This window comes from Bombina bombina, chromosome 2 (assembly GCF_027579735.1).
Source record: "Bombina bombina isolate aBomBom1 chromosome 2, aBomBom1.pri, whole genome shotgun sequence".
NCBI classification, from domain to species: domain Eukaryota; kingdom Metazoa; phylum Chordata; class Amphibia; order Anura; family Bombinatoridae; genus Bombina; species Bombina bombina.
Window position 1 is genome coordinate 956476088 of NC_069500.1, and position 14658 is coordinate 956490745.

At 36.8% G+C, this 14658-nt stretch overlaps 1 protein-coding gene across 1 annotated transcript in view; it reads left to right on the top strand.

Moving 5' to 3' along the window:
* The first annotated feature begins 1111 nt into the window (after positions 1–1111).
* The window catches only part of LOC128647386 (melanopsin-B-like), a 144347-nt gene continuing 130800 nt past the window's right edge, over positions 1112–14658 (top strand). The window contains exons 1-3 of the mRNA XM_053700172.1: positions 1112–1420; positions 1550–1709; positions 4008–4060. Of these exons, the coding sequence (XP_053556147.1) occupies positions 1112–1420; positions 1550–1709; positions 4008–4060 (522 nt within the window). The remainder of the gene's footprint in view (positions 1421–1549; positions 1710–4007; positions 4061–14658) is intronic.

Below are 14658 nucleotides of genomic sequence, written 5' to 3' on the forward strand. Positions count from 1 at the left end.
ACAATATAAAGAAAAATCTGGTTAACACATAAAAAACTAGAAGAAAAGGTATTGCACAATTTTGTGCGTGTTTTCCATTCATTTTCATAGACCTTTCAGTAAAACATGACAATTCAATTTTCATAATGACTCAAATTTGTTGCAGGCAGTTTTTTTCTTTTTTTTTTTACTTAACCAAACTATTAATGTATTATGATCTAGATTACAAATGGATCATGATCAGTACAATCCGTGCATTATCTTGTGCTCAGCCTAGCACAAAAAATTACACACAATCTGGTATTACCAGTGGATGGTTAAAGGGACATGAAACCCAAAATTGTTCTTTACCTATTTGGACAGAGCATGTGATTTTAAACAACTTTCAAATTTACTTCTATTATCAAATTAGCTTTTTCTCATGGTATCCTTTGATTAGCAGCAATACGCTACTGGGAGCTAGATGAACACATCTGCAGAACCAATAACAAGAAGCATATATCTGCAGCTACCAGCCAGGAGCAAGCTCCCAGTAGTGCACTGCTGCTCCTGAGCCTATATAGGAATGCTTTTAACTAAGGATACCAAGAGAACTAATCAAATTAAATAATAGAAGTAAAATGGAAAATTGTTTGAAAAATTATTACGCTCTGTCTGAATCATGAAAGAAAAAGCTTTGGTTTCATGTCCCTTTAACAATGTTGCCTTCTTGTTTCCTTTTAGAATGTTGTCATTACTACTATCCACAACTTCTAGGCAATATACTGAATAGTATACAGGGCAAGTTAATATATAATAAATTACATTAAAAATATGTACACTTCTCAGCTCTCAGCCTCTTTATGACACTACAGTAATTTTATTGGCAATACCCATAACACCTCAGGGATTTTATGTACAATGTGGTTGAGGTATCATAATAATAACACAATAATTCAGAATAATTGAATGAGAAGATACCTGATTTGAAGAATAGTGGAACTCATTTCATGAAATTATGTTACTACAAGGGGGGAAATTATGTAATCAACTCTGAGTATAAAATATACCATACATTTTGCCTTCCTATAGCCTAACACTGGTTTAAATAGAAGAGCGCTTCATAAAATTGGGTTATCTCAATAACAATGATATGGGTTTGCGTTTCATGTTTGAGTACAACTCCAAATCCATAATTTTCTTGGATGTGACCTTAAAAGGTAACGAGGATAGTACTATTGTCTCTGATGTGTACCGCAAACCGATATCAGGAAACACCCTCCTACATGCCAACAGCTGCCACCCGGAGCATGTTAGATATGCAGTGGCCAAAGGCCAGTTTACGAAACTTAAACGTAACTGCAGCAATTCCTCTGACTACACTGTGGCGGCTGATGACCTAGAGAGGAGGCTACGAGATAGAAAATACTCGAGAAGGGATATTGCAAGGGCACGAAAGGAGGTGAATGACATTGATAGGCAAACACTAATTACAGATAATAAATCACAGGACAATCTTTTGCAAACACAAGGAGTATAATTTGTAACTGGTTATAGTTCCCAATATACACAAATTTGTGCAATCATCAAGAAGCATTTTGCTCTTTTGGCAGCAGATGATGGGTTGCAGGATGTGGTTAAGAAAGGATTAAGATGCTCCTATCGCAAGAGTCCCACACTGGGGTCACGGCTAGCACCTACTCAACTTAAACAGATTGGCAATTCTACTAGCTCATGGCTAAAGCATCCTGGTATGTTTAGATGTGGGTACAGGAAGTGCAGGCCCTGTGATTATGTTTCTATTACTAACAACTTCATGTCTTATGTGACAGGAGAGACATTTGATATTCAATCTTGCTTGAATTGCACTGCAGAGTGTGTTGTATATTTGTTGGAGTGCACACTATGCTGAATCCAATATGTAGGGCTCACAGGGAGAGATGTAAATTCAAGGATTAGAGAGTATTTGTCCATTCTTACACTAGTGCAACATTTTGTCATTAAACATGGAAAAAAGATTGATTCTTTAAAATGGTGTGTCATTGAAAAAGTAAGACCACCAAAGAGAGGTGGAGATCAGGAGCCGATTTTGGTGAAGCAAGAGATGTACTGGATTTTCAGATTGGGGACGCGAATCCTAAAGGGTCTAAATTCAAAGTATGACCTCATTATTTTTTGGGAGTAATATTGACTGTGGAACATCAGTCACACATACGTTCCTTTATCCATTGGTCCAGTACATCTCTCGCCTTCCAAGACATGTTCCAAAGTCACTGATTATACTATATTATACTATATTATCATCATTATATCATCATTATATATGTAATAATACTGATTGGGTTGGGGACCTTGAGTGATATGGGGAATGTTATATAAAATCTCCCTTAAAGGGACACTAAGCCCAAAAAAATTATTTTGTGGTTCAGATAGAGCATGCAATTTTAAGCAACTTTCTAATTTACTCCTATTATCAATGTTTCTTTGTTCTCTTGCTATCTCTATATAAAAAAGAAGGCATCTAAGCTTTTTTCTTGGTTCAGAACTCTGGACAGCAGTTTTTGATTGGTGGATGAATTTATCCACCAATCAGCAAGGACAACCTAGGTTGTTCACCAAAAATGGGCCGGCATCTTAACTTGCATTCTTGCATTTCAAATAAAGATACCAAGAGAATAAATAACATTTGATAATAGGAGTAAATTAGAAAGTTGCTTAAAATTTCATGCTCTATCTGAATCACAAAAGAAAAAAATTTGGGTTCAGTGTCCCTTTAATTGACAACAACATTTATGTTTTGCATATATCTTCATATTAGCTTCACTAGATGTTGTGTATTCTGCTTATGCTTATACATATACCAGTACTGGATGTATCAAGGAGAGTGCTATCCAGTATTATTATCACTATTGTTAGTTTTTATAACTGTGATAATATGGTATATTTGCGGTCGAGATTTTGTTCCTTGTTTTTGTAAATAACCCATTACTGCATCCCCCTCCCCGTTTGTTCCCACTGATTGCGTTTGTTGTCTGCACTCTGTGGTATAGTATAGAATGGTATTGTTCCACCAGTTTTTACAGAGTGCAGAACACATACGCAAAAGGAGAAATACATATTTATATTCATGTATTAAACTATTGTATTAATTTATTAGGTCTGTTCCATTCCATGTAACATCTTAGATCCCAATGTTCGTTGTGCAGTGTATTGCATTTTTGTATTGATACTGTATATTTATGTGGCTATGTATATATATATATTAATTATTAACTTGCATCTTTGTATTTTCACCAATGTATATGGGTATAGTACCGGTAGGTCAGGTGATATCCTAATATATACCTCAAGATATCAAATGTGAAATACATTTATAGGTAATTGTATATAGTTCTTTCTCTTAACTTTCCTTCATAAACTGTATATAATCATATAGGTAACATTTACTATTAGTATTTGCTAGCGTGTACACAGGTCATTTAATCACAGAGTAGGCGTATTTTTGTTATTAACTGAATTTATGTTAACCAATTAGCTTTTAATGTGTGCTTTAAATAGATGGGGAGGAGACCCAACACCTATGGCTATGATTACGGCAAACGCCGAAACGCGTAAGCCAGCTTAGGTGTTATGCCTGCTCTGAACGGATACTACTTGTTCTTATTTTTAAAGTAAATAATAAAGGATGGTATTTTTATACGAACTGTTCAAATTTTTTGCTAAAAATACTCATGACACCTCAGTGATTTTATGTACAATCTGGTTCAGGTATCATAATAATAACACACTAATTCAGAATCATTGAATGAGATGCCTGATTTGAAGAATAGTGAAGCTCATTTCATTACATTATGTTACTACAAGGGGGGAAATTATGTAATCAACTCTGAGCATAAAATATACCATACATTTTGCCTTCCTATAGCCTAACACTGGTTTAGATAGAAAAGCGCTTCATAAAATTGGGTTTGTTTCTAGCAGTTTAAAAAGTTTATTATTGATAGTCTGTGCTTTTTGTACTAATAACAAATTAAATTCTTTCTACATAGGATTTATTTTATTGAAAGGAATAGATATAGGCCTCTTTATGAAGAAATGCAAGGTAACTTTCATAAAACTTTTTTTTGTTTAGTCTTGTCCCAATTCTATGAACCCATTTAAATTGCTTCAGCTTAGTGTGATTTTTTTCTATTACATATTGTATGCTTGTCTGCTTACTGCAAGTTTCTAGATTTGTATCTGAAGGAATTGGTTTTAAGCAATATTTTCTATCCAAGTATGTAAGGCTTTACTTTAAATATTAAATGCAGGTACAATGAAATAGATACAGTTAGTACTAATAGAATTTAAAAAAATAATAAATTATATGTGCCACATAAAATTATCATTTGTTTGCATAGCGCTGCAAAATCCATAGTGCTGTGCACATAAGTAAGGGTACACAATGTCATATTTGCGGTAAGATACAGATACGAAATAAACTAAAAATAAAAAAAACATAAGAAGGAGGGTCCTGTTCCAGAGGCAATATGGTTTACAGGTTAAAGGTGGGGAGACACCAGGTTCGCACTAGCTTGTCACATGGAATGTAGTTGCAGCAGTTCAAGATTTATTTTGGTTAGGATGAAGAGAAACAATTAGATAGGAGGTAATAGCTTCCCTAAATGGCAGATGGCAAGAGAGATAAGCAGAGGCTGGATCACTTGGCCAAATGATAGAAGAATGGAAAACAGTCCAAAAGCACATTACAAAGCCAACAGACTTTAAAATGATGAAATAATCCAGGGTCATGCCGGTTAGGGTAGGTAGTGGAGGCACACAAGTCAAGTGTACTGTTAGTTACAGATTTAGGAAAGTAAGCAAGTTACCCTGAACTTGAGGTTCAGGCTGCAACATTTGAGTAACACAGGACTTGGACAGTGGACTTCTATAGTTTCAGCAGGTAGGTGTGATTGGCTACAAACAGCATTCAAATTTGAGTTATTAAGTTCAAGAATAAAAAAAACTCTTCCTCAACATTCCTTGTTTTCCATCAATTTCTAAGGTAATTAAGAGGACCTTTTGAACATTTTTAAAAGTATATTTGGTAGAAGTAAGTAAATCCAATAAATATTTGCAGAGATTACTACTATTGGTTTTGGACACTCCAAAAGAAGCACTCAGTGTGGATTAAAGCAACATAAAAGTGCAAAAAGGAAATACTCTAATATGTTATATGCAAGCAACTCTAATGCACTATTTGTTTAATCCCTGCAAAGGTATTACACACATAGAGGTCAATTCTAATCGTTCCATTTTTTTATATTAGAAATCAAAAACAACCAAGCTTGATAACTGCCAGAAGATTCAATATCATTTTTCCATAATGGCACCTTGAATTACCTATAATGGCTTTGATTATCCTTTGTTGACATGGGCTGTGCCATCTTGTTTTTCTGGTCCATATGTGTTAATGACTGACCTGTGGGTAATGAGTTGTTATCACCTTTGGCTGTTGAACTAAATCTCTCTATTTCACCATTGGAGTTTAGTTGATAACTTTAGGTCAGATGGGATGTGATTGTTGTTATTGTCCGTGCATCCTACTGGTGAATTTCCCATATATACTCAGATCCAATATGCTCTATTCCCATCCGAAAACCATTTGCATTGTGCCTGCATTTATGTCAAAAGATGTGTATTAGGAGCACTATCAGAAAGCCTGGAATTGACCTAATAATTAAAGTGAATATCACAGCAGCAGTGCACTACCAGGAGCTAGCTGAACACATTTGGTGAGTCAATGACTAGAGACAAATGTGTGTAACCACCAATGACTGGCTAGTTTCTAGTAGAGTATTGCTGTTGCTGAGGATATATATATATATATATATATATATATATATATATATATGCATTTTCAACTAAGGATACCAAGAGAACAAGCACATTTGATAATATAAGTGGTTAAATGTGTCTTAAAAACAAAGCAAGCAACCATAGGTGTTCTCAAAAATGGGTGGGAGGGCAAACATTGAAATAGCAGCAACATCTGCAGCAGGTGAGAGTTGCACATCATTTGTTGCTCACTAACATAAAAAAACTAACTCAAGTGGGTTCATGGATATAAAGACTAAAATTATAGAGGGCATTTACCCCTCTTGCCCTTCTCACCACAGGTGCCCATACATGCAAACATGCTTATCTGTACCACTTCCAGCCAGCCAGTTATCAAAATTAGCATGAGCATTAGAACAATTTATTAACTACAGTACAACCATAAACAAAACGTGCGTGTCAAACCTCCCGCGGTGGATCTCAAGAAGAATGTAGCTACTTTTGGGGTTATTATTTATAGGTGAGTCCTGTAATAGCCTGTATCTCTGATGAAGAAGGGAACTTAATTTATTTAACCCTTCGAAACGCGTAAGATTCTCTAAGGAAGGTACATTACCTGTTGTATGAATTATATGAACTATTTGATACTTCTGTAAATGTGGAGCCTGCAATTGCCTTTGAACCAAGATTCCCACTGCGGACACCTATTGAATTCTTGGGCTGCAGCTTTATCACTTCTATGTGCTCTCTTCATACCTCATTAGTTGAGGTTTTTTATGTGAGTGTACCTTATTGTATGTCATTTATGTTCCATTAAAGCAGTTTTACACTATGTTTGCTTTTCTGGTTCTCTTCATATGACACCAACTCTGGAATTGGAAGTTACTACTTACTAAAGAGAGCACGAGGACCTTTGGAGGATTCTACTATCCATATTCCAGGATACAGAAGTCTGCATTCTGGGAGATCCAGTGGATGATTCTATCTTTTCTACAGGGAGTGCCTCATTCTGTTTTGAAAGTGCTACATTCTTACCTCATGTGATTGAGGTTCATTCAAGTAAGTGCACATCTAATAGGGGATTAAAACCTGAAGACTCTATCCTCTATATTTGATGTGCTCCTGATTACCTCTGATCGTTTAGGATTTTTGATATTGCTTATGGACATTTGTAACATACTGCATTATATTATTTATTTATTTTATTTTATTTTTAACTATGCATTGCTATAATATTTTACTATAAACTGTATAAATTTTATATATATATTTATTTATTATATATTTTTAGTTTGAGCTGTCTGCGCCACCCTGCCCCTTTCTTTTTATGTCCCTTTTTGAGGAGTGATAGGTCTCCTCTATTCTTTTTGGGTTTTGGCAGCTGGATACTACCTACTGAAAATATATATACCTCTATGAGGTGCTGGGTATAGAGTATATACCTTGTGGCATTGCTTTATTTGACAGTGAGCGCCTGGGAGTGATTCAGTGGATTCTTTCTACTGGTTCATTTATCTTTTGTCTCTATATATATATATATATATATATATATATATATATATATATATATGCATTTTCAACTAAGGATACCAAGAGAACAAGCACATTTGATAATATAAGTGGTTAAATGTGTCTTAAAAACAAAGCAAGCAACCATAGGTGTTCTCAAAAATGGGTGGGAGGGCAAACATTGAAATAGCAGCAACATCTGCAGCAGGTGAGAGTTGCACATCATTTGTTGCTCACTAACATAAAAAAACTAACTCAAGTGGGTTCATGGATATAAAGACTAAAATTATAGAGGGCATTTACCCCTCTTGCCCTTCTCACCACAGGTGCCCATACATGCAAACATGCTTATCTGTACCACTTCCAGCCAGCCAGTTATCAAAATTAGCATGAGCATTAGAACAATTTATTAACTACAGTACAACCATAAACAAAACTAACAAGAATCAACCTTTAGAAATAACACTTTGAAAACCACAAACTTGTCAACACCAATTTTCAAACCCCTCACGACCACCATCATCAGCCAAATACAAAAATATAACTCATAATCACAACAGAAAGTTTTTTTGTTTTCTTATTCTAGTCCGCAACTTTGGCCTCATTGGGCAACCACAACAGCTAATGTCTATCTTCAGTACATTATTTTGAAATATATGAGGAGACACAATAGCTATTGGGAAGTATCATGTCATATTAATCCTTGCCTACCATAGGAGAAATTGTATGACATAGTGCATAAGACATAGTGATATGTGTATAAATAATACATGATGTTATTTTTTTTTTTTAAATAAGGTGTTCAACAAAGTTTCTTAAGTATTAATGACTATGTTTTAAACACTTAAATTTCTACAATTATGTGACTTTAATAGGTAAATTATTTTGATTTGGTTGTAACAGCTTTAACTTAAATGGGCAGGCTAGTCAAAATAAAACTTTTATGATTCAGCTAGGGCATGCAATTTTAAACAACTTTCCAATTTACTTTTATTATCAAATTAGCTTTTTTCTCTTGGTATTCTTTGTTGCAAGCTAAACCTAGCTCATATGCTAATTTCTAAGCCCTTGAAGGCTGCCAATATGTGTTTATAAATAACATTGTGCTTACCCCCCGTGAAGTTATTTATGAGTCAGCACTGATTGGCTAAACTGCAAGTCTATCAAACAAACTGAACTAAGGGGGCAGTCTGCAGAGGCTTAGGGGTCAATTTACCCCGTGTTTCCGGCGAGCCTGAAGACCACTGCTCCATAACCTGTGTTCCTGCTCTGAGGCGGCAGACAGAAATCAACCAGATCGAATATGATCGGGTTGATTGACATCCCCTGCTAGCAGCCGATTGGCTACGAATCTGCAGGGGGTGGTATTGCACCAGTTAATTAAGGTAATCACAGAGGTAAAAAGTATATTAATATAACCGTATTGGTTATGCAAAACTGGGGAATGGTTAATAAAGGGATTATCTATCTTTCAATAAAATCTTCTGTATGTACATTAAACCAAGTTAAACATTACTACATTTCAATTACTTTGTTTAAAAGACCTTTAATACCTAATAAAATGGGTTGAGCTTGTAGGTATAATAAGATATCATTACTTTATCACATTGTGTACATATACATGCTTCATTATCTTATACACTGTGTGCAGAATTATTAGGCAAATGAGTATTTTGACCACATCATCCTCTTTATGCATGTTGTCTTACTCCAAGCTATATAGGCTCGAAAGCCTACTACCAATTAAGCATATTAGGTGATGTGCATCTCTGTAATGAGAAGGGGTGTGGTCTAATGACATCAACACCCTATATCAGGTGTGCATAATTATTAGGCAACTTACTTTCCTTTGGCAAAATGGGTCAAAAGAAGGACTTGACATGCTCAGAAAAGTAAAAAATAGTGAGCTATCTTGCAGAGGGATGCAGCACTCTTAAAATTGCAAAGCTTCTGAAGCGTGATCATCGAACAATCAAGCGTTTCATTCAAAATAGTCAACAGGGTCGCAAGAAGCGTGTGGAAAAACCAAGGCGCAAAATAACTGCCCATGAACTGAGAAAAGTCAAGCGTGCAGCTGCCAAGATGCCACTTGCCACCAGTTTGGCCATATTTCAGAGCTGCAACATCACTGGAGTGCCCAAAAGCACAAGGTGTGCAATACTCAGAGACATGGCCAAGGTAAGAAAGGCTGAAAGACGACCACCACTGAACAAGACACACAAGCTGAAACGTCAAGACTGGGCCAAGAAATATCTCAAGACTGATTTTTCTAAGGTTTTATGGACTGATGAAATGAGAGTGAGTCTTGATGGGCCAGATGGATTGGCCCGTGGCTGGATTGGTAAAGGGCAGAGAGCTCCAGTCCGACTCAGACACCAGCAAGGTGGAGGTGGAGTACTGGTTTGGGCTGGTATCATCAAAGATGAGCTTGTGGGGCCTTTTTGGGTTGAGGATGGAGTCAAGCTCAACTCCCAGTCCTACTGCCAGTTTCTGGAAGACACCTTCTTCAAGCAGTGGTACAGGAAGAAGTCTGCATCCTTCAAGAAAAACATGATTTTCATGCAGGACAATGCTCCATCAAACGCGTCCAAGTACTCCACAGCGTGGCTGGCAAGAAAGGGTATAAAAGAAGAAAATCTAATGACATGGCCTCCTTGTTCACCTGATCTGAACCCCATTGAGAACCTGTGGTCCATCATCAAATGTGAGATTTACAAGGAGGGAAAACAGTACACCTCTCTGAACAGTGTCTGGGAGGCTGTGGTTGCTGCTGCACGCAATGTTGATGGTGAACAGATCAAAACACTGACAGAATCCATGGATGGCAGGCTTTTGAGTGTCCTTGCAAAGAAAGGTGGCTATATTGGTCACTGATTTGTTTTTGTTTTTTTTTTGAATGTCAGAAATGTATATTTGTGAATGTTGAGATTTATATTGGTTTCACTGGTAAAAATAAATAATTGAAATGGGTATATATTTGTTTTTTGTTAAGTTGCCTAATAATTATGCACAGTAATAGTCACCTGCACACACAGATATCCCCCTAAAATAGCTAAAACTAAAAACAAACTAAAAACTACTTCCAAAAATATTCAGCTTTGATATTAATGAGTTTTTTGGGTTCATTGAGAACATGGTTGTTGTTCAATAATAAAATTAATCCTCAAAAATACAACTTGCCTAATAATTCTGCACTCCCTGTATCTGTCCATAAACCAAAGACCAATACTTGGAGAAAACAATGGGCAATTAACATTTTATCACCTTATCTCTTCTATACCCCTCTGGGAGTGTAATTTATTCTGCTGACTGTGTTTACACAGCTTATCTATAGCTTGGCCTTAAAGGGACACTGAACCCAAATTTTTTCTTTAGTGATTCAGATAGAGCATACATTTTTAAGCAACTTTCTAATTTACTCCTATTATCAATTTTTCTTTGTTCTCTTGCTATCTGTATTTGAAACAGAAGGCATCTAAGCTTTTTTTTTTGGTTCAGGACTCTGGAGAGCAGTTTTTTTTATTGGTGGATCAATTTATCCACCAATCAGCAAGAACAACCCAGGTTGTTCACCATAAATGGGCCAGCATCTAAACTTACTTTCTTGCATTTCAAATGAAGATACCAAGAGAATGAAGAAAATTTGATAATAGGAGTAAATTAGAAAGTTGCTTAAAATTGCATGCTCTATTTGAATCACGAAAAAAAAAAAAATATTTTGGGTTCCATTACCCTTTAAGGCCAAAAACTCTCAGGATAGGTGGGGAATGGGATACCACAGGTTAAATCAACTATTTCAAATGTCAATATAAGGGTAATGGAAATACTTGAAAAACAATTTAATACACTCCAGCAGGTAAAGTGAATAATTGGGAACAAATTAAAGGGAAGAACATATTTGAGTAAACTGTCCCTTTAAGGGGCATCTTCTATTTTAATGCTAATAAAATGCCATACTCTATGAAATGCATGTTTTTTAGTTTTGTACAGAGTTATATTTAGAAATACATTTTAAACCACTATTAGGGCTTTATTTATGAAGCAGTAAATGCTGCTACGGAGGCCCATCATTTCAGGCACGCCTGAAATGGAAGTTAAGAAGCAGCGATCATAATATCGGTACTCCTTAACCTGTCCACCACATTTTAGGTGGTGGATTGAAATCCCAGTGGGCGGCATTGCACAAGCATTCTATTAAAAATGCTTGTGCAATGATGGCTATAGGGAATCATGTCCACTCAACATATAGTAAATCTACCCCTTAGAATTAAAAAGGTATGGGCCTAACAGTATAGTGCTTTAGAAAATTATATTTTGATATTTCAAAGCTTGTCAACAAAAGTCTTAAACACATTTCTGTGACTAATGATAAAGAGTTTTTGGCCTTTAAAATATAAATTGCAACTTCAAGCTGAGTTGGATTAGGATGTCAATTTACATCCAACACAATTCCGGGGATGCTAAGGTGTGTGATTTCCATTGAGAAGCAGCGTGATGGTTTAATGATCCTGCCAGAATGATGTTGTTTAGAGTATTTATTTATTTATTTGTTTCTAGTTACCATATGGTCTGAAGCATGATGAGGTTTGTTTGTATTGCAAATAATTTTGGCTTCAAAATTAAATATATTTTATTTTCATTTATAGCCATATTTTAAAGTAGTAGATTATTCAATTTTCTTACTTATTTTGGAAACCTGGAGAAACATTTGGATTTGTAAGATTGTTCGGTATAAGGGGCAGTGTTTTACTTGTGGTGATCTTAATCCCTGGAGTTCTGAAGATTGCAATCTTCTTCTTCTGGCTTCTTTAGTTACCGCAGCACATGCAATGACTTGACTCTTAAAGGCACCTGTTCCTGTGGCCTCTCCTGTTCCTAGGGCCAGCCTTGGAGGCCTATTTAACAAATGTCTGTCGGACCTGATCTGACAGTGCGGATCAGGTCCGACAGACATTGCTGAATGCGGAGAGCAATACGCTCTCTGTATTTAGCATTGCACCAGCAGCTCTTGTGAGCTGCGGTGCAACGCCGCCCCCTGCAGACTCGCGGCCAATCGGGCGCCAGCAGGGAGGTGTCAATCAACCCGATCGTACTCGATCGAGTTGAATTGTGGTGATCTAAAGACCGCTGCTCCATAACTTGAGTTTCTTGCGAGTCTGAAGACTCACCAAAAACACGGGCCCATAAGCTCAATACGGAGCTTGATAAATGGGCCTCTTGGACTCACCTGTTCATATAGTCTATAATGGATAGGACAATCACACTAAACTTCACCACTCTATATTGCTTACTGCACAAGAATCTATACCCATGATCATACAGAGCTTACTTACATTAAAGGGACATTAAACCCAAATTTGTTCTTTCATGATTTAGAAAGAGAATTAAATTTTAAACAACTTTCTAATTTACTTCTATTTTCTATCTTGCTTCATTCTCTTGATATCATTTGCTGAAAAGCATATCTAGATAGGCTTAGTAGTTTATGATAGGTGGCTGCACATAGATGCTTTGTCTGATTGGCTTACCCATGTGCCTTACTATTTATTCAGCAAAGGATATCTAAAGAATGAAGTAAATTAGATAATAGAAGTAAATGGGAATGTTGTTTCAAATTGTAATCTCTACCTGACTCATGAAAGAAAACATTTGGGTTTAGTGTCCCTTTAAGTACTTATGGAGAAGTATGATAATACTTGAGCATAAAGTATTACTAATAAATGTTATGTATTAAGTTGTGCTGCTATACAAAGCTGTACTGTGTGTGAGTACTTCTGGTGTACTGTGTGTGTGCTTGTTTGTTCTTCTGGTGACTGTGTGTGTGTGTGTGTGTGTGTACTGTGTGTGTGTTGTGTGTGTACTGTGTGTGTGTATGTACTTCTGGTTTACTGTGTGTCTGTGTGTACTGTGTGTATGTTTGTGTATTTCTAGTGTACTGTGTGTGTTTGTGTACTTCTGGCGTACTGTGTGTGTGCTTGTGAATACTTCTGGTGTACTGTGTTTAGGGTTGCCATCTCAGTCACATTTTCCTGGACACTTATGAGATACACATGCTGCAGGGTGTGCAGGGAGGAAAATGTATTGTGTTTCTGGACAGCACTATTCATATTCCACCCTGCAGCAGTGTATTTTAAGGGACAGGTGGCAACCCTAACTGTGAATGTATGTACTTCTGGTGTACTGTGTGCCTGTGTGTACTTCTGGTGTACTGAGTGGGTTAGAACTTCTAGTGTACTATGTGTGTGTGTACTTCTGATGTACTGTGTGTGTCTGTGTGTACTGTGTGGGTGTATGTATGTGTGTGTACTTCTGATGTACTGAGTGTGTTAGAACTTCTGGTGTACTGTATGCACTTCTGGCGTACTGTGTGTGTGTACTTGTGTGTTCTTCTGGTTACTGTGTGTATGTTGTGTGTATACATTGTGTGTGTCTGTGTGTACTGTGTGTATGTTGTGTGTGTGTACTTTGTGTGTGTTTATGTGTCTGTGCGTACTGTGTGTATGTTTGTGTATTTCTGATGTACTGTGTGTTTGTGTACTTCTGGTATACTGTATGCACTTCTGGCATACTGTGTGTGTGCTTGTGAGTACTTCTTGTGTACTGTGTATCTGTGTGTACTGTGTGGGTGTATGTGTGTGTACTTCTGGTGTACTTTGTGTGTGTGTACTTCTAGTGCACTGTTTGTTTGTGTGTACTGTGTGGGTGTATGTGTGTGTGTACTTCTGGTGTACTGAGTGTGTGTGTACTTCTAGTGTACTTTGTGTGTGTGTACTTCTAGTGCACTGTGTGTTTGTGTGTACTGTGTGGGTGTATGTGTGTGTACTTCTGGTGTACTGAGTGTGTGTGTACTTCTAGTGTACTTTGTCTGTGTGTACTTCTAGTGCACTGTGTGTTTGTGTGTACTGTGTGGGTGTATGTGTGTGTGTACTTCTGGTGTACTGAGTGTGTTAGAACTTCTGGTGCACTGTGTGTGTCGGTACTTTTGGTGTACTGTATGCACTTCTGGCGTACTGTTTGTTCTTGTGTGTACTTCTGGTGTACTATGTGTGTACTTCTGGTGTCTGTGTGTACAGGTGTACTGTGTGTACTTCTGGTATACTGTATGCACTTCTGTCATACTGTGTGTGTGCACTAGTGTGTACTTCTGGTGTATGTGTGTACAGGTGTACTTGTGTGTCTGTGTGTACTTCTGGCATACTGTATGTACTTCTGATGTAATGTGTGTGTACTTGTGTGTTCTTCTTGTGTACTGTGTGTATGTACTTGTGTGTACTTCTGGTGTCTGTGTGTACAGGTGTACTGTGTGCATCTGTGTGTGTGTCTGTGTGTGTGTGTACTTGTGTATATTTCTGGTGTCTGTGTGTACAGGTGTAC